The following is a 25,598-nucleotide window of genomic DNA, read 5'->3' as shown; positions in this document are numbered from 1 at the left end:
ATTGGAGCTAACAACATCCCAAGGTAGTCAGCAAATTAAAGAAATTGTTGTTAAACCAAGGCAGGTCATCTAATCTTGTGAAATGGCAGCTGTTAGCAGCAACCAAATGTCACACCAGGAAAAAGGGAAGAGGGTAATGACAGAAAGTGGCTTGTTTTGTCCTTATTAGTACAGTAAATTATTATATTTGGTGGCTAATGCATGATCTTTTTTCATTTCCGTGATGACACTGGAAATAAAGCTGGTGTTGAAATAAGATTAAATAATTCTATGTAAAATGCTAAGGATTGACAAAATGTTTTGTTTCTTCTTTATTGCTTTATGAAGCTGTCAGATCTCTAAAGTGAGATAATTAACCGTTAAGTTGTAGCAAGAAAAAAAATCTTCAGACATTGTAAATTTAAAATATAAATTAATGTGAAGATACCCTTTTTTATCAGCTCTGTAAAGGAGAATTCACTGACAATCTTGGAGAATTAAAAAAGAGGAAAACAAATATTACATGCAGTTTTGCAACCCTGATGATGAAATTAATACATAACCATTTTCCTGTCCTTCCCTTTTAATTTGTTTCAGAAAATTTACCTGCATTCCATTAGGGTTTGTTGTGCAGACTGGTTGGCATTTTCTATGCTTGAAAAGAATCATAAAAATATATCTACATTTTAAAGAGTAAAAGAAATTAATCAAAGGAGTATATTCCTTTTAAAAGGAATAGAGTATGTTTGCAATATTAGGCCTCAGCCTTGGTAATACAGTAGATCCAGTAATTTCAAAAAGTAAGCTGCATGTAAATAGTTCTCTGAGCTGTGAGTGACACCTTGACAATATTGCCTCAGTCTTCTCGTGTTATCATTTATTTATGCTGTTATTTATTAATTAGAGGTTTTTTTCTTCCTGTCAGAAGTTAAGTTTTCATTGAAGTTCTAAAGAAATCATGCAAACCAATTTTTTTTTTTTATAAATAGCCCCTTTTAAATAAATCTTTAAAGCAAGGAGATTAGAAATATGTCTATATAATAGACCAGAAGTTTCTTGCTTGTATGTTGACGTACTTTTATAAAATGTACATTTGCTGTTCCTACTTACTTCTAGGGATTGTGCTGTAAAGGAACATAATTTTTGTCTATGTTTAGTATTCATAATTCTTTTGTTTGAAAAAATACTAATATTTATTCTTTGTAAGTACTGTAAGGTTTTTTTACTCTCTTTTCTTAGGTAGCTTAGTTAATAGAGGACAAGACAATATATGCAGCAGTAAAACACAGGATGTATCACATATTGCATTTGGATCAAAGATCCTCAGGCCACCTCCATCTTCAAACAGAAGAGTCGGTACAAGCGTATCTGGAGAAGTAAGAAGGCTTAAATTACTTTAAATTAAACCTACTGGCAGCTCTACAAAGGAAGAGGTTGGCAAGCAGAGTTACACTAAAGGTTTTTTTCAGAACTAATGTGAGGTTGTGTCTGGGGTACTGTGTTCAGTCATGGACCGCCAGTGCGAGAGATGCTGTAGCATCCAGTGGAGGGCAAGTAAAATGCTTGGGTTGCTACACCCCATGATACGGTTTAGTTCAGCCCACAGAAGAGAAGGCTAAGGGAGAATCTAGTTGCTATTTTCAACTAATGCAGAGTTGTAGAGAGCACAGGCCCACATTCTCCAAAGAGGTGTTGTAAAAGGACAAGAGGCAGCAGGCCCAAATTGCAGGGAAGCTTTGACTGGGTATAAGGATAAAGTAAAGTGGTTCTGTACTGCAACAGGGTCACAGGGAGATGGTGGAATTTTAGAACTTTCAAAGATAACAGAACTTGACTGGAACAGGCTGATCTGATTTAGCATTAGGCCTACAGAGGTCTCTTCCTACTGAAATTACTCTGTGATTTCTTATCATTCGTATTTTTCTGAATTTTTTGTTTAGACTGCTGAAATTTGTGTGTGTGTTTATGTAAATATTTTTCCTTATGATGAAAGCTACGATGCAGAGTGGAAACTCTGCTTTTCAGTATGCTCTAAGTGGATGATAGTCAGCCATACAGCTCATGCGATGCTGTCAGTTACAATGAGGGGAAACAGCTGGTCTCAGTCGACCAGGAAACAATATGCAGATTTTAGGAATCTGATTGGAACTGTAATTCCCAATTTAACACAGTTAATAAAGAATCCAGGCAAAGGAAGTAGACTCTTCTGTAGGAAGTCAATTGAAAGATAAGATGTAAAATGAGATTCCTTTATCCAAAGAAAAAAAGGACTTCTGAGGTCTAGAATAGCCACAAGTTTCACTGTTCTTTCATCCAAATAGTAATTTTTTTTTTTTCCCCTTTTCTTTGCGTTGCTTTCCTTTCACTCAGTGAAAAACCGCCTGCTTGTTACTGGACTGTAAAGATTGAAGATAACATGGAACTGTACCTGCCATAGATTTTCCTGAGAATATAATATTAAAAAAGAAATTTTGAAACATTTATTTGAAAAATAAGCCTAATTCAAAATGTCTGTTTACCTTTGAGTATTTTGAAAGCTGATATATTTTTGTCTTTCACTAAGGAAGTAATATCTTTCAAGGTAACAAAGACCTGGAGCAGCAAAAGTAATAGATCATGCCGACTTCAAAATTCAGGAAAGGGAACGGAATCCATACAAGACATTGAGAGATTGAAGTTGTCATTCTCACCTCCTTTAGATCAAGGAGGCAGAAGAAATACTCACCAGACAACTAAAGATGTTTGTCAAAATGGTAAGAGCGTAAAACAAAGAATATGTAGAGTTCACAAACTGACAAAATTTTTGCATGGTTCTGACTTCAGAGTGTAAGACTTAATTATCTGTTTTTCTAATCCTTTATCTACCTTATTAATTACTGGAGACATTTATGTTAAATCATGGCTTGTTCTCCTGTATGAATTTGAATAAATGCTCATTCTCTCTGCAAATATTCACATTGTTAAGTTTTTGAGCCAGGGATAACCACATACTGGTAGTAGCCACAGGTTTTATGCATATTCCACTTTCATTTATGCTGTGTATGTAACTGGGCTACTGCAGTGGTTCTTGGTTATTTTGCAGGCTTTTGCGAGCTTGTTTTTTGTAACTTCTCTGGTTTGCCCTTCTTCCATACCTAGTATTAAATTTTTACTTTCCTGTGACTGTCATATTCCTGCTGCCCTAGAAGATTCTCATGCTCTTTGGGAGATGTTTGTATCCCAGGACAATGCTCCATATGCTGTTTTTCCATGCCTCAAGTAAGAAAAGCACACAATGTGAGTGTTCACGGGCATTTCATAAGCTTTTGCATTGTATTTCAGACCCTACAATTCAGACTCAGGAAACCTCTGAGAGTGGAAGAGCTGATTTTCAACTCACCTCACCAGAAGGACCATCAGCAGACAAAAACAGTCATAGAAGATTATCTCTAGAAAATGCAGCCAAAATCACATGGGACATAACCAGTGGTATGATGCTTATTTTATGTTAGTTTACATCTCATTTATGTGTGGCGTGGGGGACTACCTGTTGTAAATTTCAAAGGACCCAGAAGCAGTTCGTATACAACGTACATATCTGTGTTGTGGAGGATTATGGAAATCAAACTCCCTGCAACAGAATTGCTTTTGAGCATTGATAAAGATTTGCAGGATTAAGCAGAGTACCGGAGCAGTGAATGAATAAAAAAAGATAAATTCCATGTTCTCATGATTAAAGGGAAAGAAGTAAAAATAATGTATTCTTTAAATCCCTGTTAAGTTTAACGCTAAAGACTCCAAACATCAAATGTATGAGAAATTTTGCTTGTCCCATATAAGAGTTTACAATATTGATTATGGTACCTATGCAATATGAGGGTTTTTGATTTTGTTTTTAAAGTTCAGTGGTGAATTTTCTTTTCTTTTTTTTTTTCCTATTAAAAGCCATAGCCACCAACTATGACACCACTTCTGACAATGCTCCATATGCTGTTTTTCCATGCCTCAAGTAAGAAAAGCACATACACCTATGGCAAGTCATTGGCACAAAACCACATTCCCCAAGCAAGTGCAAGCTTACATGGTTTCTGACTCCCCATTTGTGCTGTGGTCAAAACAAGTTATATCAACAAGAATCTATTGTATTCTACTACTCTTCTCTTATCACCAGGCATTTAGTATTCTTGAGCCCTTGTGCAACCATATCCTAAGGTGATCTTGGGGCAGTACTGCACTTGTTCTGCCATTAGCTTGAGTGCAAATATTAATTTAAATTTTGTGGGCATAGGGAAGCTTTCATAAGTGATTGTTCATATTACCTTAGAGGTTAGTCACTGCTGTTTATAGTAATATCTTTTAGATTTATGATAGACCTCAGATCAACATGTCTTCTGCAGCAGGCGTGCAGTACCTTTACTAAGGTAAATAGTTTTTAAGCAAGGGACAAATAAAATGAGCATTATTTATAGTTTGCAATGCTGAAACCTTCATTAAAATGTTAGGCTGCAATTAGAAGCTTTAGCATAAGTCTGACTGTGTAGAAGAACTAATTAGATGTTTAGGTGATCATTCTTGCATTTATCTTGTTTGCTGCAATGTTGTGATTACATAGTAATTTGCATATTTTGCTAAGAAGATATTCCATATTGTTCATTACAATTGACATGGAAATGCTGAGTTTAAAAGAAATTCCAGTATCATTTGTGGTGGAGAGATAATGGGATTTGGTTTGGTCCAAAACACCCCATATTTTTCACTTGTAGACTATTAACAAAATGCTACACTGACTACAGGTTACAGAACTTGCTGAACTCTGTAGCCAGCATAAAATGTCGTCTTAAAGCTTTACAGACTTCTCTGTCTTCCCCCTGCATATTTCATTAAGAATAAGTACTGTGGTATACAAACTATTTGCTTTTAACTTACTACTAACCCAAGTATATTTCTTCAACATCTCTGGAAACAAATGTTCTCTTTACAGAGAAGGTTAGACTAAAAACATAGTAAACTTACTGTCTTCTGTGACAGCAAGCATTTTATTATTGCAGTGTGATTTTATTTTTACGTTTTTAGTATTTTTATAGAGGCTTTTTTAATACAGTTGGTGGTAACTTTGGTTTTTGGGGCCAGAAAGTTTCAAGATCCAGTGAATAATCCACACCATGCTACCTTTAATGAAGATAAGGGAGTATTGCATACTTGAGCAATTCTCCTTTTCTCAGATGCTATTTGAGATTGGTTTTAATCAATCAAATTGACATTTTTTTTCTATACCAGCATTCCAAACAGTAAAATATAAGTTAACAATAAGACTCTAAAAATGGCCTTTTCATGTTTATCTGGTGCACTAAATCTTTAAATCCATTTCTGTAGTTTATTGCTTGTTTTAAAATTGGCAGATTAGTGCTGCCTGTATTCAGGGAAACTTGGTGAAACACATCTTCATACATTTTTCATGTCACACTATTTTTGATCAGAGCTGTAGTTTGAAATTGAGATTTAAACCATAAGTTGTAGACATAAAAGAAAGTGCAGAGTTTCAGCAATAAAGAAGTAACAGATTGTAGTATTATGAACTTTCCACCAACTATGTGTGATTATTTTTTTAAATGTCACCCACAAAAAAATGCCTATAGAAAGAGATTAATAGCCAAATTTAATAAAATTATGTTTTCCTACAGTGAGATTCACTTGAACAGTTTCAAATCTTAACAGTTTCAAATAGTTTCAGATCTGCACATTGCAGGCTTGCATATCATATATCATAGCCTGCAGATTTGTTGAGCTATGGTCTGGAAATATTTTTATTAACTTTGCCTCACTTAGAACGCAGCTTGATCTTTTTCGTTGCATCCTCCTGACTCTTCCAACTGGTTAAATCTGATAAGTAGAATGTTTCTGTGTGAAAAAAAAAAAAACCTTATTTTGCTATGCAACTTCCAGATAAAAAGAAAGTGATCAGAGTAAAATACAATTTACGTATTCGGTGTTAAAATAAATATTGTACTTTTCAGGTGATTTGGTGTTTCAAAAAAATTCTACTGAGAGTGTTCAGTTGGATAGGAGTGAGCAGTTTGTAGCTACTGAAGATTCAGCCTGCAATAATTTAACCTCAGCACAGAATGCCTCTGTTGAACATCACAGCAATGAAACAGGTGATCACCAAGTGAATAATAAAGAGATTTTCACATTTTCTTCAAGACCTCGATCAGCTCCTCATGGGAAATCTCCAAATGTGTCACCAGAATGTTGTGTTTTCCCTTTGGATTGGAAGAAAGACAGTAACGGAGTACAAATGAAAACCCAAATTGAAGATAACTTTCAAGGAACTGACAGCAGTGAAGAGGTAGGCCACTTTATACATGTAATTCTTGATAAAGTAGTCTTCATCCTAAAAGCTGTAGGATGAGATTCTGTCTTCAGGTTAGACAGAGAGGATGATTCATCTTTTCCCCATATACCTACAAGTAGATTTGTCTTTGTCAGGTTGCTGTGTCTAGCTGGATACAGGAGTGAAAATGCAGGTATGGCATCTGTAACAAGTGGACTAAAGAAACCTTACTCTCTGTCAGCCCATGTGCTAACAGAGAAGTGCAAGTATAGTGCATCATTACAACAAAGAAAATTCTAGGACAGTCTACATCATGGATTTGAGTAAGTTATAAGTCCGTTATGGTTGAGGAAGAGTGCAGTAAATAAGGCTTCATTATGCCTTTTAAAACTGCAAGCAGGGACTGTTTTGCTCACCAGCATTGTCGAAAGTGAATTAAGAAATTTCAGCTTTTTAATATCACTTGGTCGTTGCTGTTTCTGCTTTATATCCATGCTGTGTCAGCATGACCAGTGTTAATTCTTTTGCAATGTGGAAATCTTTCAGCAACAAAATTAATGAAAGAAAATAAATATTTTTTTTAACAAATCTATCATACTATATAGAAGTTCACCCAATTGTTAATCCACTGAATAGTTGCATTGTTTCAGTACAGTGACTCCTAAAAGTTTCTACCTTTATGAACATTCTAATATATTTCATTTTTTATTGTAAAATCTGTTTCTTAGCATTCTAATCTGTTGCTCATAGCTGAGAAGTAAAATGCAACCAAGTTACACAATAGCAAGATAGACTGAACTTAACAGAAATACTGCTCTATATTCTGTATTTCTGAGAAACCAAATTGCTGATGCTAATTGCAAGAAATAAATTTTTTCCTCAGTTTTTTTCTGTGGTTGTGGGGGTTTTCCCATTATCTGGGGCAGTGTATTATTTTTTTAACTTAAACCAGTAAGACTTTATTATTTCAAACAAAGTTACATAATTTCAGAATTGAATCCGTTTTAGTCAGGTTAATAGTTCATGAGCAGTGCTATATGAGATACCATTCTGAATTTATAGAACTGTTTGGATTTCAAAGAATTTATTTGTCCATTATGCTCATGAAAAGCCAGAGAGGTTACTGTAGAAGCTAGATTAAGGAAATATTTCCATAAGAATTATAGAAGCTTTCAGTAACAGTAGTTTCCAATTCGATTGCAATTGGCGGGCGTGGGGAGGCATATTAAAGTCCTTTGTAAAGATATGTCTGCAAAGCAGCGTAAAAATGGCAAATGAAAATTTCTGAAAAGGTACCAAACAGTAAAGGCCGTGCTATGATAAGTGAGTGAAAATAAAGTGTCTTTTAAAACACAGTGCATATGGCATACTTAACTAATGAACTGGAAAGCAAGACAAATTTATGTAAATTAATTTTAAAAACTAAATTAAACATTAAAATTTGCTAGTGCTTAAGCCTTTATTGAAGATGGGTAACCTGCCATGCCATTCCCTAGCCCCAGAGATCCAGTGCCAACTGCACAGAGAGAAAGCAGTAGCCAAGTACTCCTGCTTTTACAGCACAACAACATTGAGGTGCAACATTAATAGCCAGTCTAGAAGGCTGGTGTAAGAGAGACTGATAGATCATCTCTGTCTTCCTTAAAAAGATTTAAGATATTATATAAACTAAAAACTTTTCTTTGACTATGTGGTGTGCTAGGCAACAGCCTTTGTTTCATTCATTGTCTTTGGATGCAAACTGCGTTAAATAATATCAGCACTGCAGCTGGGGTTGCATTATACTTACAAAGCTAGAAGATAATTACATTAAACAAATCTACAGCATGCTAACAAGTTATCAAAGGTTTTTTTTATCAGTCTGACTACTACATTAGTAATTCATAGTTAAGTCTTTCTTTGATGTGAAAGAAGTCACTGAACCAACAAATTACTTAGCAATCATATTTTGCCCATATTCATCCTCTTCATTCTGCATTATTCTTGAAGTCCGCTGTATATTGATAGTCTGGATACACATTTAATATTCAGATTGCTCTACTTTGCATTACTGAAGTAATGCAAACATTTTTAGAAAACATTTTTATTTCCTGAAAATACAGGAAAGAGGATCCTGGAAAAGCTGTGATAGCTGAACCCAGTTTCCTAGTTTACTTCACTTATATGGCAAAATGTTTATTTGACTAAGTTGTGCTGAATCTTGCAATGCTTTTTAAAAGTATGACTGAAGACACATTAAAAAGTGTGAGGGATTTAAGCTTCAGATAAAGTTATCCATTTACTTCTAATGTGTGGAAAACAAATACAGTGCTTTCTTTAGTAATCTTCCTTCTTAAGCTAACCTAACTTAATATGGAGTTCCAGCACAGATTTTAAGATAACTTATGGCAAATAAAAATAAATGGAAAAAAAAAGGGAAATACAGATTTTTGTTTCAAGGAAATTACTAAGTGAGGGAATAAAACTGTAAACTTCCAAAACTGAGGGGTTATTTTCTTGAATGTGCATTTCATTCTGTGTAGTCCAGTCCTGGACTCACTGAAGTCAGTAACAAACTTGTACCGCCTTCATTTGCAGTAGAACTGCACCTTGGCTATGAGAGGCATATTGACGATGGTATTTCAGTGTCTCATTGAATCTTGCAGTATATACTGCTTTGCATCCAGTGTAGTAGCATATGGCAGAGGACCAGCATGATGACAGGAAGCTGAGGCCTCTCTCATCCTTTCTTCCTTGACAATAAGAACATTGAGGCAAATGCTAGATGTGCTTACCTATTATTTTTCTTTCCATGTGTTCAGAGTTGCTGTTTTTTGTTGAGATGGGTTATGAGTGAACATCATACGCGTGATTCGTGGGATATTCTGCAGAGATATTGTTAGAAGCGTGAATATAAGGTTAACAAGCTAACCTTCAGAATTCTTAAATTATATAAAAATGTTACTGAATACGATATTCAGTTATATTACCAGAGGTGAGCAAAGTGATCTCAGCAGGAGTTATTCCCTCTACGTTTAAGTTGAAGATATGATGTGAAAATATGGAATATTAATAATTAAATGGGAACACATCATTGTCGTGGACTTTTTGCTTGCTTTTGGTTTACAGTTTTAATAAATGTTATTGAAATTATTATTGTCATATAAAACAGAGATTTGCAAGGTTACTAGCATTCCAACTCCTCCTCTTTCTACTTTTCAAGACTTGAGATGTAAGAATATGTTTATGGTATACTCAGTGTAATTGCCAGGAAGAGCAGCTAGTTTTCAGAATCCTTGCAGATTTAGAATTAGGCAGCAGAGATTAAGGAGCCATTTCGAAATTCTGAGGTTATGTAAAACCGTATTGTGTGATGATGAGAGGGAATTGCTCTTGTTTTGTTTCCTAAATTTAGGATGACATCAATGAATTCATCCAGGGTACTGAGAATGTTGAGATCAGCCACAGCAGGCAAGAAATGTCTGATTCAGCAGTTTTTAAAGAGATCCCCTTGAAAAGGATGTCATGGAGAAATGAATGCTCGAAGAATAAGGGATGCAGCAAACATAACCTCAAAGAAACCATCTTATCAAAACCACACAGTTCCACTATGAGAAAAACAGATTCTGTTGGCTCTCAGAGAAGCATAAAGCCTACTCTTTCTCTTTCTCCAACTGGAAGTAAATCTGAATTCTTTAAAGTAATTCCAAATGGATCTGAAAAAAATGAAAAATATGAAGGAGTTTCTGGTCAAATAAAAAGATCCATCAGTAAGAAGTCTCTCAAGGAAATCTTGAAAGAAAATTCATGTCTGACAACAGAGACTTGTGTAAGTGATTTTTACTTTGTAATTAAATTATTAGATTGTATAGAGAAGCTATATTACATATAACCATGTGTATGAACTGAGAAGTAATAGATCTTTCATCCAGATGTATTCTGGTTCCATCGTAACATTATTTACTGAGTTCAGTTTGTTGAAAGTTGATTTAATAGTTTTTTGCAGCACACAAAATAGTACTCCAGATAAAACAGAAATTACAGAGCTTTATAGATGGAAAGAGATGTCATTGAGCAACTCACATTTTGGAAATATGGGAGTTAGTAGTTTGGGGTTGAAAGATTGCAAAGGAAAACTTACAGACTTTGAATTGATATATTAACAAGTGACTACAGAAAGAGCGTTAATCTAGGTACTTCATAGTCTTTCTGCAACAGCCCTGAAAAATAATAAATTATATGATTGAGGGCCAGCAGTGAGGCTGTGTCATAGGCTAAATTGCCAGGCTACTAAAGGAATTGTTACATTCACCAAAGTGTTGTTTTATTCCTTGTTTTTTCTTCCTGGATTCTTCTTACGGAAGCATGCAGTAATCTGAGGAACAAGTGTGTCTGAAGCTAATTATGTTCTTACATATTTCCTAATAGTTAATTCCTGTCTTTTCAGCTTATTATGATGTGCTTTGAATTGTGCTTTGAATCAGGAACTGTAGCTTAAGAATCAAGTGTGTTCCATAAATCACAAATGAGACAGTACATTACTGTTCCATCTTTTTGGATGGAGTTATTTTGGGCTTAGAATTACTGCAGATCCATATCTTTTAACATGTGACCTCTTATTTAAATGTGTTATGAGTAGATTAGGTTTATTCCTGAGCATCTGAGAGTGGAACAGGCCAAACTTGTTCCTTGGGCTTAGGAGATCTTTTTTTCAGACATCAGCTAGTACCCTATGAGGCCAAAGACTTACATAGCCAGCATCCCCTGTCCAGCAGCCATCAGTCGTAGATGGCTACGGAAAAAAAAAGCAGCACAAGGACAGAGCATACAGTGATACCTTGCCAGCATGTCCTGCAGGTTTCCATCTAGCAGTCCAAAGTTAGCAATTTCTTCAGTTAAAGGTGTTGTCTTTGTGGTAAATAACTGGTGGTGGGATTTTTTCACCACAGATTTGTGTAGTTGCTTTTTGTATCTGTATGGCCTTTACCTTGTGACAGTGAATTTCAAGTTTAACTGCTATTTGTGGGAAAAAAATACATATATTTTCTTATTTGTTTTGAAAGCAGTCTCATTACTAGTGCTTTCTAATTCTTGTGTTTCTTATAAGAAACAATAAATATATTTTTTAATTATTATTCTTACCTGTGCCACTTATTATTTGATGGCTGTATATCATATTCCCCTGCAATTGTCTCTTCAACAGATCAAGGAGTTTTATGGTGTTTGGTCCCAGGATTGCTGTTTTGTGAATTATTTTTGTCAAAACTAGTGATAGAAGCCAAAGACATCAGTGAAAAATGTCAGTGGCTGGTAATCTTAAAGACAATAAAAAGAAAAACAAATTTTAATAAGCAGAGAAAATCCTACCGATAGCAGCATATGTTCTAAGAATTTATTATCTGGAAAAGACTTTACCATTGCCACTAGTGATGTAGAAAATGTGGAAGAATGCAATGCTTGTATTCTTTTGTATTTGGGAAGAGGTATGATAATGTTTCTCTAATTTTTAGTGATAGGAAAACCCCAATTGATACTGGTAGTCTGATTCTGTTTCTTAAATGTGTTAATATCAATGTATCTGTTTGTAAGTGTGTAATAAAATTTGCTGACATTTTACATTCCCTTTCCCTCCTAGTTTTATCTATAGGAATTTATTTTTTCTAGTTTCCAGTAACTATTCACTTTTTTGTGATTAAATATACTCCTCCCTTGTTTCCTGGTTCTTTTCAGTTTTGGAAAATTGTTCCACTTAAAAGTCAACTATGTTTATTACCAATCATAACTGTATCTATTTGTCCATAACAAATGAAGTAGTATGTTGGTTACTTTCCTAAAAGATGTTACCAGTATTTAATGCAGTGATGAACTTTGTCCTGTAGAACATAACTAAATGTAGATTATCTAGGTGGATTGCAATTAAGTTTTTAAAGTGTTAGATGTATTTTACAACTTTTTTGTGATACTTTGTTTTGAAAGATGAAGGAAAAGAGCTATCATTTTTCCTCTGCTCAATAAATAGTTGATTACAATTTAGACAGTATGGTTATTACCATACTGCACTTATAGCTCTAAGTGTATTGCACATATAATTTATTGCTTGTAAGTATTTTTTGCAAGGACAAAGCCTATTATCAATGTATAGAAACTCAGGAGTTACAGACTTTGTTTTATTGCTGCAAAATATAAGATGAAATATCTGGCAAATTTAGCTCTCATACTTGACTTGATCAGGTAATAAAACTTTCCCATCCAGAAGCCTTTCCTTGGAGTTGGTTGATACTTCTCTTTGTACTAGGCCATGGTCAAAATTTGAAGCCAAATTTGAGTGCCACTGATTGCTTTTTAAGCAGTGGTTGTTGGTATTATAAAGTATATTCTCCTAATAGTTATAGAATAAAGTAATATATATATATTATTAGTTTTTACTAAGAATATTTCCAATATTTTTAAAATTAATATAACAAGCCATTTGAATATGGCCTTTTTCTGACCACATACATATGTAAAGATTTTTTTTGTGTCTTCTGGAGCAGTTTTGCAAGAAGAACCCCACAAGTTTCTAGGAAAGAAGTGCTGACATTTAGTATTGTTAAATACAGTGAGACAGCACTGGAGGGTTTTTTTTTGTTGGCTGTGAGCATGTAATTATTTTATTTCCACTTCGAAACACTGTTCATTGTTTTAAGAATTATGTATGAAAGCATAGTTTCACATGAAAGGCTGTTAGAGTGAGCGTTTACAGAATAGTCCCTTCTAATCTGCTCATACAGAGGACTGGTAAAGAAAAATGCTTAACCAACCCTTCCTGCGATCGATTTGCTAACTACTTAATACACTTTAAGGACCTCATTGCTTGCAATGTTTTATTCATGTTTTAATAGAGTATTCTATTATTAAGTTCAAATATTTTTAATTAAGAAAGAAGTACAGCCCTCTGGGTAATATTGCAAGCATGTAGATAGCTAGTAATTAAAGTTTTCCACACGTATAACTACATTCAAACAATTCTGAATAAATCATTTGAACCTAGAAGAATGCAAATGTTATTATATGTGAAAAAATCCTTTAAACAACAGGTTTTGTCAATTTAGCAAAAGTTTTAAGTGCTTAATAAAAATACTTTATCATAAGGGGAGGATATGCAAAAAGACAAGATAAGCTTTTAATTACTAATGAAATACTAATTTTCGACAAATTTAAAAGTATTGCAAAATTACTTCTTACATCAAAAGCGTCTGTGAAATTTGTGAAGAGGCTTGTTTTGTAGTAGTCATGTGAAGCTACAGAATAAATAGTCCAAACTATTTCTCTGTTACAAGGAGTTTGCTGTACAGGATATTTAACATAGAAAATTGTCATGACATCTGTTCTCCTTTCTGAGTATGGTATTTCTAGAGTGAGACCATTATAAGAAAAGAAAAGAGAATGGCAGTTTCAAATAAGCTGAGGGGGAAAAAAAAACAACAAGAAATGTTTTAAATTGTTTTGTAAAGGAAGAGACAAGCAGGTTTGGGCAATGTTTTCCCTTTATTAAATAAGAATAAGAAAAATGTTCTTTCAATGCTTAGTGCTTTTATTCCGCATAGCACTGCAGAATGCTGTCATTTGAATGACTACATGCCAATTGCTTCTTACATGAGGTAGGAAAGATAAACCAAAGCTTCTCTTATACTAATAAAATAAATGCAGAATGCTTCTGTATCGGAAAATTAACAGGAAATCAGCATCTTAAGTGAGATCAATAAAAGTCATAGCAGCTGTAGATCTGGTAGAATACTAATACCTCACAGCAAAGCAGACTTTCCAGAGGTAGCATAACAAGATTCATATGAAGTGAACAAATAACAAATAGTAACTGAGCTAATAGGGTTCAGTAAGGGTCTAGAGAAAACATCATGTATTATTTTAGGATTAAAAATGGTACCAATAATCACACTATTCAGGAATGAAGCTTGGACCTCAAAAGGCAGAGATAGCAAAGGGGTGGCAGCTGTGCTAACAGCTTCTGTCATCTCCTCGTACCTTGTAAAAAATGGCAAACTGGGTTTATCTATGCCAAAAAGCAGCCTCTGAGTGCTTGAGGTGATTCTGTAGGAAAAATCTTTGCAAAGATATTTGACTTCAGAATTTGAAATACTTAGTAAAAAATCAGAAATGTTTGCAATAGCCTTTAGAACTGTCTTTTTCACAAAGATTTGCATACTTACAACTGTTTCCATATGAGCACACATCAGTCATAAATCCTGTTTTGTGTGATGTATTTACCTGCTGATTGCCAGCTTCCAGGCACACTTCCCTTCAAAGGTGTTTTACTTTGTTATTTCAGTCCTAATTTTCTTTTTGCCTGGTTATTTGCAATAGATGGCTTTAAGTGAAATCTGGTATCATGGTAGTCAGAGTGAAACATCAAACATATATAATAGCTACTCCCAAAAACTTAATGTTGGGCAGCAATTTTTACTGAATGGTACTTAATTTCTTAACTAGAATTAAAATAGGAAGTATTATTTTACATACTATTGAGATAATAACTGTTGATTTCTTTTATGGCACCCATGAGGAAATAAAAGTATGCTACATGTTTTTATTCTAAAACTATATTTGTGAATGCATAGTAAGATATTCTAGAGCTTGAGGTGAAATCAACTTTGTTCATTGCATGATGCCATTACATGTATTGTTAAAAAGGAAGAGATTCTCCATCTGTCCTTGATCCAAAATTCCTTCCAGTGTTCATTGTATTGCACATCCTATACTTGGAGTTTAGCACTGTGAGTGAATCTGTGAGCGTATCCCCAGTTAAACTCCTGGAGGGCAAATATGTGATGTAGTATCCTTCATTATCTGGCTTTGCTTTGGTCTCAAGGACAAAAAAATCTGGCAAGAAAGGGGATCAGACAGACAATAATGCTTTTCTGATTCCCAGAAAATACAGTTGTATTAAGGTATATGGAACTCCCTAAAACAGGAAAAAGTACTGTCTGTCACTAAAATAGCCTCCTTTTTCAGCGGTGTTGTCATATCATGTTTCTACTGAAAGCAGAACGTGAAATGCATATAAAATACTAAGCAATAGATATGAAAATCTAGAATATATACATATCTTTTTGCATGATTTCCTTAAAATAAGGAAATCTATGTCCAGTGTATAACATCTTTTGTAAGCTGTATACCTCATACCTTTGTGGAGCTGAATAAGTGAGCCTATATAATATTTTATTAATCACTCGCATATATTCATGAGTGTTTTAAAAATCAAATGTCGTGTTTGTGTGGTGTCATAACCTGAAGGTATGGAACATTGCTGTACTGTTTCTCTAAGATAAAGCTGCAGTTCAAGTTTTCCTGTGTCTCAAGTGTGACCAATTCATGATTATAATCCACACAGAAGACTTAAATATGTGTCTTGTATACAGAGGAAGAAAGCAGAGGAGGTTGTAGTAATAATTCTAGTGTGTGATGTTTCAGTGTGTCTTCTGGTGGTAAGGTGACTTTTGTACCCCTGGAAGACACACAGAAACATTACACCCTGGATTTCGTAGCAGGAAAAGCTAGCAACGTTCATATCACTGGTACTACTGATTTGCTTGTGTTCTCCAGGTCTTCACTTACTCTGTACCTCCCCACAGCAAAACAGACTGTGAGATTGCCTCTTCTGCCAGGAACATGATAAACCCCTGGTCTAAAAGCCCCATTCTCTTCACTAGGCTCAAAGCAGTGTCCCTCTTTGGGATACTGTTACATAGTGTCTTGCAGCCCACTGGCCGTATTCCAGTGATGTAAATCCTCTGAAGTCCTGGTGACTACTTGAATTCACTTTTCAAGCAGAAATGCTTTGTAATTCCATTCAGAACCAAAATTGTATCCTCAAGTATTAGAGCCGTTTGCGAAACAGCAATCTATATGTGGACCCTTAAAAAAGGGAAAGTTTTTCTTTAGGAAGTTCTTTAGACAAAGATGATGCCACAACAGTTGGGTGAACTTAAACAATCTTATCATGAGGTTTTGTGTGAGGTATAAGTACAAACTGCAAATAGTTTTGTTTGTTTGTTTGTTTTTTGTTTTTTTTGCTTTTGGCCTGTGAATCAAACTTGGTATAACAATTAGAGTTACATTAACAATTCAATCAATTAGGATAAAGAAAAATGAAAATATAGTTATTTTAAAATGTATACACTAGAAAGTTACCAAAGTAAATTTTAAAATTTAGTGCTGACGTATGTAGCTTTCCAGAGAAATTTTATGCTGTGCTTGACCAATAATTAAATGTTATGTTGATGCTGTTTGTGATACTGTGATAACTGAGTGATTTGGTTTATTTCAAGATTTGTATTTAATGCTTAAGCAATTTCAGCTGCTGGATTTTTGAACTTCTGAAAGCCTGCTTTTATCTTGTTTTTAATTGCAGTAACTTCACCAAACACCCTGGACCCAAACTGCAGTCCATAACAGTGTTTGTGGTGTTCTTCCTTCCTGTAATTATGTGTAAATATGCTTGATCTTCACAGCTGAAGGGAAATCTGTTAACTAATCTTTTCTAGTAAACATCATCTTTGTCTTTTTTAGTATTGTAGCTTCTTAAAGATTCCCCAAGAGATTCTCCAAGGTATCTATTTCATTCATATTATTCTGTTCTCTGATCCTAACTATATTGTTGGTTTTTCTGTTTTATTTCACAGGAATATGACTGGAGAAATTACCAGTCAAATAGACTGAGTTCATCTGAACTACAGATGCTGGCTAGCATGAAGAGACAACAAAATGAAGAATTAAGGGATACTGGGATCTCACATGGGCTGAGTGCATCACAGATAGACAACTGCAATGTTAGCATAAGTACAAGCAGTGATGATACAGCAACTTGGAATTCTTGTTTTCCGCCAGTAAGTCTAAACCCACAGTATTTTCTCTATATAGTTTCTATCAGTTCTGAGACTCATGGTTCTTGAATAATAAAGTTTATTTTAGTAGCTTTGAAATTTAAGGTATCGTTACGAAACATTTTTTAGAACTTAGAGTAAAACATGCAACCAAAAGACACACACTTCCAGCAGGTTCTGTAGTACCACCATGGACAAAGAGCAAATCCGTTATATATATATAACGGATTATATATATATAATATATATAATATATATATATTATATATATATAATATAATATATATATATATAATATATATATATAATATATAATATAATATATATAATATAATATAATATATATATTATATATATAATATAATATATATATATATAATATAATATATATATATATATATATAATATATATATATAATATATATATAATATATATATATATATATATATATTCCTTCCTAGAATCCTGAATAATCATGTAGGCTGTATAGCTTGTCACAATAGTGGCTGAAAACCTGCAGGTGTGTGGGAGAGTACTTAAAAATAGTTCCAAAATGAATGAAACCCAGATATACCAGTCAGCAACTGCATTACAGTGTGAGTAATGGAAAATAATTGCTTCTTACAATGATGAAGTCTCATTACTGAAAAGGACTGAAGCAGGAGAACAGCGGCAAAAAGCTGAAGTCATTTTGAGCACCTAGTATGTGATCCTTCTGTATTTTACACTGTATATCATTATTTGTCCTGGCACAAAGTGGTACAAAATTACACACAGCTGTACTACGTGACGGAGTACTGCTATAAGCAGAGGAGTATTTGTTACAGTCCACAAAGGGTATTGAATGTATGAAATCACAGAATAACATTTCAGCAACTATATAAAGGAATTTGCAGGAGCTGCTGTAAAACTAGATAACCTTGTACTCCATTTATATCTCAGCAACATAGTTCTTATTTTATTATAGGTGAAACAGTAATAAACAATGAATGTGGCTTAAGTAAAGAACACAACACAAATCTCAGAGGCAGATTGAATGTTAGAAGTGTAAACACTGGTGTGTTGTCCCAGTATAAACTATTGTGGAGTAAATGCTCTAAAATATTAGTTGCAAATTACCTCCAGAGATCTATAGGGCCCAAACAGAGACCTGTAGTAGCAATGTTCCATAGTGAGTGATCAACACAGCACTGGAACTTCATGGCACACTGGTAAACAAAGATTTCAGATGAGAAGAGATGTATCAGTAAGTGGTTAACTGTACAAATAAAAACTTGGGTTACAAGTAATATTTTGCAGGATGTCAGAGAAACATTAGTTGGTTTTAATTATTTGAGATACATCAACGTTACACATCTAGTTGATTTCATCATATTTCCGATGCATTTTCTCAGTACTCACTAGATAGACTCAAACATGGTGTAACTCTGCAAGACTGGACAAATGGAACTCAATTAAATAAAGAGAGTAGCAGTCTCATTAATTTTTGAGTAGTTTAATTATAAGGAAATTGATAAGAATATTTAGACACGTCAGGTTTGGTTAATAGAAATTGCATGACTAAAACAAAATGAGCTTTCAAAATGTACTGCTCCAGTATTCAGTGAAGCACGATGTGATTGCAAAGACAGTTCTTTGATCTTACTTCCTTGATCAGCTTCTGTAGCTTCAAACTAATAGCATCAGTCAAAAAACAGTGTTTAGATATAATAGTGTTTAGTTATAATAATTTAAATTGTAGTTTAATATAGCTGTATTTTTTCATAATAGTCTTTGGTAGCCATCTTTCTCTACATAAACCAAGTGTAAAAGGCAACATGTTTGAGATAGAAGTTTTTCAAATTTTATTCAGTCAATTGAAGTGTTGGTGTGTCTTACATACACAGCCTTGTCAGGTTTCTCCTGTACATTTTGCAAGGAGGGTATTGAGGTTTTAAGATTTAATGGCAAGAGCCTCATTTCCAAGAAGAGATAGTTTAGAAAACAAACCTAATCTTTCTCGGATAAGGACTAACCACTTTGTCCCTCGCTACAACAGACTGCTGAAATTCAGCCTCCACGGTCCTCCCTACCCGTATACCTCTGCCTTTATGCAAAGGGACCCTGTACCTGTACAGTGTCGGTTAGTCCACGGTGTCTATTGATACACTTCATATTTTCCTTTCTTAGATAGCTGCCATGGCACCAGCCTTTCATAGATGTGGTTAGAAGTTTTTGGAGTATGGACTTGTGTGTTTAACACTGCTTGATGTAATTCTGTTTCAATATGTGGAAAAATGCAGAGTATTCGTGTGAGGAGGATGATTCATTTTCTAGACCTTTAGTAGGTGAGAAGGTTATAAACAACATTTATTAGGGAAGTTGATTATTTAATCACCTCAAGTTGATTTAACAAAAAAGCTTTTAAAAGAGTAGTTGGGGGCATTTTTGGTATGCTGATGTTACATTTCAGTGTATTTTGGTATGCTTACAACATTTCAGAAGACTTTGAGAGTAGTGACGCTGTGCCAGTGTTCAAATGGATAGCTGAAATGAAATAGTCGATGTAAGCCAGTTGGTCTGATATCATTGTCAAAACAGTGAAAAATCTGGTGTGAGATTCAGTTAACAGAGATTTAAAGGGTGGTAATATGTTTAATGATAGTCAAGATCGTTTTATAGAAAATATGTCCTGTTTAAAAAAAAAAAAAATCTAAATTTACTGATAAAGTTACAATTGTTAAGGCAACTGCTTAGATGTAACATGCTAAGACCATTGTACGTATTTGTTTAAAAATGAGCAGCATACAATATTGATAAAGGACACCTTGAATTAATTTAGAACTGGTCAACTGACAAACATAAAAAGCAGTCAGCAAGGAATTACCTGTGAGTACAGTATATTCAGAGGGGCCCACTTCATGGTTCATTCAGTTCTGTAGCTGATTTTGTTCAGTGTTTTTTATTGGTGAGCTACAGTTTAATAGCCTGTGATATACGTGTGGTCATGAATTGATCTAATTCTTCCCTCTGGCTTTCAAATCTATAAATCTGACAGATAATTTAATAGAGCTGTTTTCAGTGAATCCCCATGGCGTTCACATGTGCAGTAAATGTGTGCCGTGTATGCACAGGCAGTCTGCACAACTGAGAGATCAAAATACAGCCTAGCTGGAGTGATTAGAACATGTTAAAAGGTTGCTCTTCCTGAACTTCAGACTTCTGCCATCCATGGTCATGCAGTAAGACGTAAAATGAGTAAAGTCATTGTTTCTTCAGCTTCCAGGTTTTACCAAGAAGTGTTCCTTATATGGAACACTATGGAAGTGTTTCTCTCTCTGTGTGTGTATATATATTCCTTATATATATTATGTAGAAAATATGTGTAGAATAAAAGCAAATTTGTTTTTATGTCACTGATCTTTAGTACCACCATCATTTGAGGTGAGTCAAGAGAATCTGCAAATGATCAATCCTTCCAAAATCAGATGCAGAAAAGTTTATATATATCTGTAGCCATGTTCCATTGCATAGGCAAATGATTTCAGCAGTGCAGGATATAGAAAAGAAATAGAAATAATCCTCATATTGTAGTTTGAGAAATTAAGGACAGCTTGAAATTCTTGTCATGATTAAACTTTCTTGCTTACATGTGTTTCCAGGTTGTATCTTTTTTATTATTTAAATCAGTAGTATCTGTTGCTTTCTCTTATGTTCTTCAAAGATAAGTAAGGAGTATTTTTATTCCAAATTTTCATGCATTTTATACAATATTTTTGTCCCTTGGTGGAATCTATGGCAACAGCACCACCAGAAGGCAGCTTTTTGTGTTTCATTTTGAAATAACTATGATGTTTTGCAAGGTAGGACAGGATATAATCATGTTAGACAGTGAACTTATGTATCAAAGTAATAGTTTATATATAAAACATATTTTAGTGAGTTTATTTTTTTCATCACTTGCTGTTATTAGTCTGACTTCCAGATTCATTGGGAGTTCTCATTACTGACTCTGATAAACCTAAGAAACCCTTCTGAATGTAAAGGCATATGGATCAATCATATTGCTAAGTTGCAGTTAGAACAGATGTCCTTAAACAACTATAAAACAGATATACTAAAACTGTATTTTATATCCTATGATACTTTTCCAAGAACTGAATATATCCTGCCAGGAGAAATCATTGAAGTGTAAGTTGTTTAGTAGCTGCTGTAAACTATGACAGCCAAAAAGGAATAAAATAGTTTTGGATATTATACGTTACCCAGCGTAGCTATCAGTTATAAATATGAAAAACTTCTATTTTAAAATGGATTTAATTCAAAGGAGCACTATAAACCCTTGTAAAATATGTGTGGGGCACAGTTCCGAATCAATAATATGTGTATGTAGAACTAAATATTTTTAAAGACTTTATTTGATCGTGTCTTACCTGAATGTTTTCTTAAATCTTAAGGTCTATGAAATTTCATGTTAGCTTTGCAATAATATGAAAGACACAGTTCTATATATTGCAGTATATAATGTGAAGTTTATACACACACATATAGACATTATCTGAGAAAATTTGCAAAGCTTACAAAATATTTCTGCTTCAATGCTTTGCATTATTCTAGAGATGCAATAAGTCCTTCCTGCCCCATCAGGGAATCTATTTCCACACTTCAGACGCCACTTCAGATATAACACAAACATTCTGGAGAAAGATCATATATAAAAGAACTCAGGATATCTTCTTGCATATGGTCCCTGATGCAAAGGAGATGGAAGATTCTACTAGATTGCTCACTGATACATCCTGGAAGCTTGTAGTGGTATAATGCTGCATTAGCAGACTCCAAAATATGCTCACCACTAAGACCTGTCTTTTGAGTAAGGAGTTCTCACAGAGAAGAAAGATTACTTATTCCCCAAGCAACTTCCTAAATATAAATTCAGTCACATAAGCCTTGATCTGCAATATATTTGAAAGAGTACTTCCAGGTTCATACCTAATTTGTGGAAGGTCTTCTGGCCTCCTTTGTGATGATTCAGAAAAGAAAGCCATTTAACACAAAAATGGTCTGGCAGAACTGAAGTCTGACAGACAAGAGGAGTGATATTTAAACCCAGAATTATTCCAACTGAGAGCTCAGTTTGACAGCCCCTGGAGGGATCTGTTCACATCAAGCCAAATTGCAAAACTGAGGCAGACTATTCTTTACTATGAAATGAGACTAAAAATTATTTAGACAGATACTCTGGTTCATAGACTGACTAATTCACTTTGTCTCATCCTCAGTCTTCCACTAGCCATCATTTGGGAATTGCACTATCCACCACCAGGCAGTGACTCATATTTGGCAGTAATTAGGATGTCATTCATCCTGAACATACATTTTACTACATCCCCCTCACCTCCTGAAACCATGAGAACATATTCATATTGATTTCGTGTAAAAAAAAAAAAAAAAAAAAGCAATTACTTTCATAATGATTAGTATTTATTTTTAGTATTTCATGTACTAAATTGTACAAGTATTGGTAATGTGTGTGTATATTTTAACTTCTTTTACATTGGCTTTAGTGATTTGTGTAGAACTGCTTTTGAGGTGTGTGATAATGGCGGGAGGGGTCTCTTCTGAAAACACTACATATATACTGAGAGAAAATGTATTTCTGAATTTTTTAATTGATCTTTCTTGCAAATAACTGTTTTTAATGCCATAAACCAAATGTAGTTTAGAACCTTTGGGGCACATTCTTACAATGGGTAGGCAAGATTTGGAGACTGTGGAAAATTATGATCTTCTATATGAATATTCATGCAGTCCACTGTTAGCTATTCATGAACAGCTTAATCCAGGTTTCAAGTTGGCAGTGCCATAGAGAAGCATATGTGCTTCAGTAAACCTCATTTGGGTTTGCTAAGATTACTGTTAATGTTGCTTCTGAGGAGAGAGGAGCCATGCCTGCCAGCCCTATTACCTCTGGCTCAGTATTGTCTAGTCTTAAGAACAGTTGGTTGTGCCCAGATCCTACTAAGAGTCCCTGTACCATGCTTCCTATACATGTACGGTTCAGACTTATTCTATCAAACAAGACTTTGCTACCCTTCCCTCTCTGAAGTTTCCTGATACTGACCCGATATGCTCAGAGGCAGTAGAGAAATGACCATGTGGTCAGCTCCTTAATTCATATGTGTTTGCACCCAGAGAATAATCATCTGTTAAGTTGTCCTTTTGCACAGTTAGGATCTGAATATCTCTTTTACATTTCACAGACAGGAAAAAAAGACTGCAAAATTCTAATATCAAAAGCTGCAAATGTGTATGCTCATAAAATATCTCTTACATAGTTTTAAATATTCTGAAAGAATATTTTCAACGTTATTTTCTCACTATTATTTTATGTTTTCCACAGCCCATCAGTCAGGAGCATCACTATCAGAAAGAAATGAGCTCACTTTCTCATTCCAACCCACGGTAAGATTCCATTTATAGCCCAGGCAGTAAGGATTCAGTTACAGTGTTCTGAATATTAAATGTGACTTTCTTTGATTTAATCTTAAATCTCTTTTCAATTGCAACCTCCTCTCAGAGGGCTTTACTATTGCTCATTTTAGTCATTGTCTGCAGTATGTCTGTGTTGTCCTGGAATGCAGAACTGAATTCTGCATGTTTTGGATGTACCACTGTGTATTTAAAGTAACTGACATAGACCTTGCTCCTACATCTGCTTTGATGTGTGATTCAGCAAATCATCCTCATCTGACATACATACACTCTCACCTATTTCTTTCTCCCTCTCTGCTTTGAAGGCTTAGAACTAGAATTCTGTATGTGACTGTAGGTGTCAGGGAATCCATTTGTAACAAAAGATTTTAATGTTACTTATTTAGACAGGTTTTTTCAATAGATAGCCCAGTCAGGAGACGGTGTTACAACACTGTGGGATAGTTCAAAGAGATCCTGTCTACAACATGTTTTGGCTGTCAAGTTTTTTGCTTCATCTATTTTGTGTGGAATCAGCAACAAAATCCCTGTGACTTTAATATAAGGTGAGATGAAGACAAGGGGAGAAGGTGGCTAGGGAGAAATAATCAAATTGAGACAGTCAAAATTAATTGTCCAGTTTCAGAACTGCCTTGTACTTGTGAAACCCCAGCATCACTTTGTCGATTTTTTAACATTCTGAACAGGAAGTGTACTTATTTTTAAAAGTAGTCCTGTTTCACTTTCACTTGGTGTCATTAATGTGGATTTTGCTTTTTCAAGTTTTAACTGTTCAATTTATGTGTGTTGGGAGAGGTAGGAAGAGAGGACATTTCAGATAAAACTTCTTTATCTTTTAGCAACAGTCTGAAATGTTCTATGATAGCACAGTGCCAGTCAGTTGTGCGGGATAATATGTATTTCTCCTCACACAGGTGTTTTAAGTCACTTGTCTCACTGTCATCCACATTTTTGTTATCTTCTTGTTAGATTTTGTGAAGTGAACACTGTGAAACTTCTGCAAATTCACCCAGATGCATCAGTTATCGCAACATACAGCCATATGTTTCCTAGTGCATACTGTATGTTACTGGAGTTAAAGTATAATCCTGGATTCCTTCTTACTTTCACATGTAAATCAAAGTGCTCGTGTTGGTCTAGAAAACCTCTCTGTCTTGGGTGCTGGTTACTAAAGGAACTGTCTCTGTCCTTATGAGTTGTTACAATGGGTGAAGCGGACAGAGACGCTTGACGGCAGTGCACAGAGTAAGATATCAGGTACCTTGTGATTGACACTTTGTCAAGGAATTTTCATTCCAGAATCTATTTCATAATTCTGATGGCATTAGAATTGCCTATATTTTAGTGCAAGCTACATTGTTTTGTCTTCTTTTTGCCCATACATTGGTTCAGTCAGGTTTTATTAAGTTATTTTTGTGTATGTGCTAAAGCAATTTGGTACTCGGTACATTTTATATACTGAAAAAGAGAATAAACACTATCTGCAAAAATAAAGCTTTTCATCATACCAAGTTAATATGATCAACAATGAAAACTTGTATTTCCATATAATAAAATTTAAAACAAAATAATATAAATTACAACTTAGTTCTTATGCTATTTTAATCCAATGCACACTGTAGACTTAAATTTATCTAGAAATAATTTTTGAGAAATGTAGGAAAAGTATTCGTAAAATACCTGACTTGCAAGTGCCTCATAAATTCAGTAGCCCTTATGAACTGCCAGAAAAGCATTATTGGGCTGTAAATACAGAAGATGACAAAATTATGAGGTCAGTTTGTATCATGATATAAAAACTGGAGATTATGTGACTTGAATACCATTATTCACATCATTACCTTTCATTTATAATGGAAAACTCGGTAATGTTTTTCACTGAGGGTGTGTACCTAAATGAGAGGGAGATAAAATTAATGGTGATTCTATAACTTAGTTCCTAAACTGTTTTTAAAGCCAATTTTAACAAGTAATG

General features: G+C 34.4%; 1 protein-coding gene across 2 annotated transcripts in view; it reads left to right on the top strand.

Moving 5' to 3' along the window:
* The window catches only part of CFAP20DC (CFAP20 domain containing), a 65,666-nt gene that overhangs the window by 23,162 nt on the left and 16,906 nt on the right, over window positions 1–25,598 (top strand). The window contains exons 8-14 of one of the 2 annotated variants that reach the window (XM_086755651.1): window positions 1,219–1,355; window positions 2,561–2,732; window positions 3,301–3,447; window positions 5,973–6,304; window positions 9,684–10,097; window positions 16,948–17,151; window positions 23,532–23,593. In XM_086755651.1, coding sequence (XP_086611777.1) covers window positions 1,219–1,355; window positions 2,561–2,732; window positions 3,301–3,447; window positions 5,973–6,304; window positions 9,684–10,097; window positions 16,948–17,151; window positions 23,532–23,593 — 1,468 coding nt within the window. Of the gene's footprint in view, window positions 1–1,218; window positions 1,356–2,542; window positions 2,733–3,300; window positions 3,448–5,972; window positions 6,305–9,683; window positions 10,098–16,947; window positions 17,152–23,531; window positions 23,594–25,598 lie in introns of both variants that reach the window. The other variant, XM_086755650.1, reaches the window with a different exon arrangement.

This window comes from Chlamydotis macqueenii, chromosome 10 (genome assembly GCF_036417535.1).
Source record: "Chlamydotis macqueenii isolate bChlMac1 chromosome 10, bChlMac1.mat, whole genome shotgun sequence".
Lineage (NCBI taxonomy): Eukaryota > Metazoa > Chordata > Aves > Otidiformes > Otididae > Chlamydotis > Chlamydotis macqueenii.
Note: the sequence above shows the minus strand (reverse complement) of the source record. Positions and strands in the feature narration are given on the sequence as shown.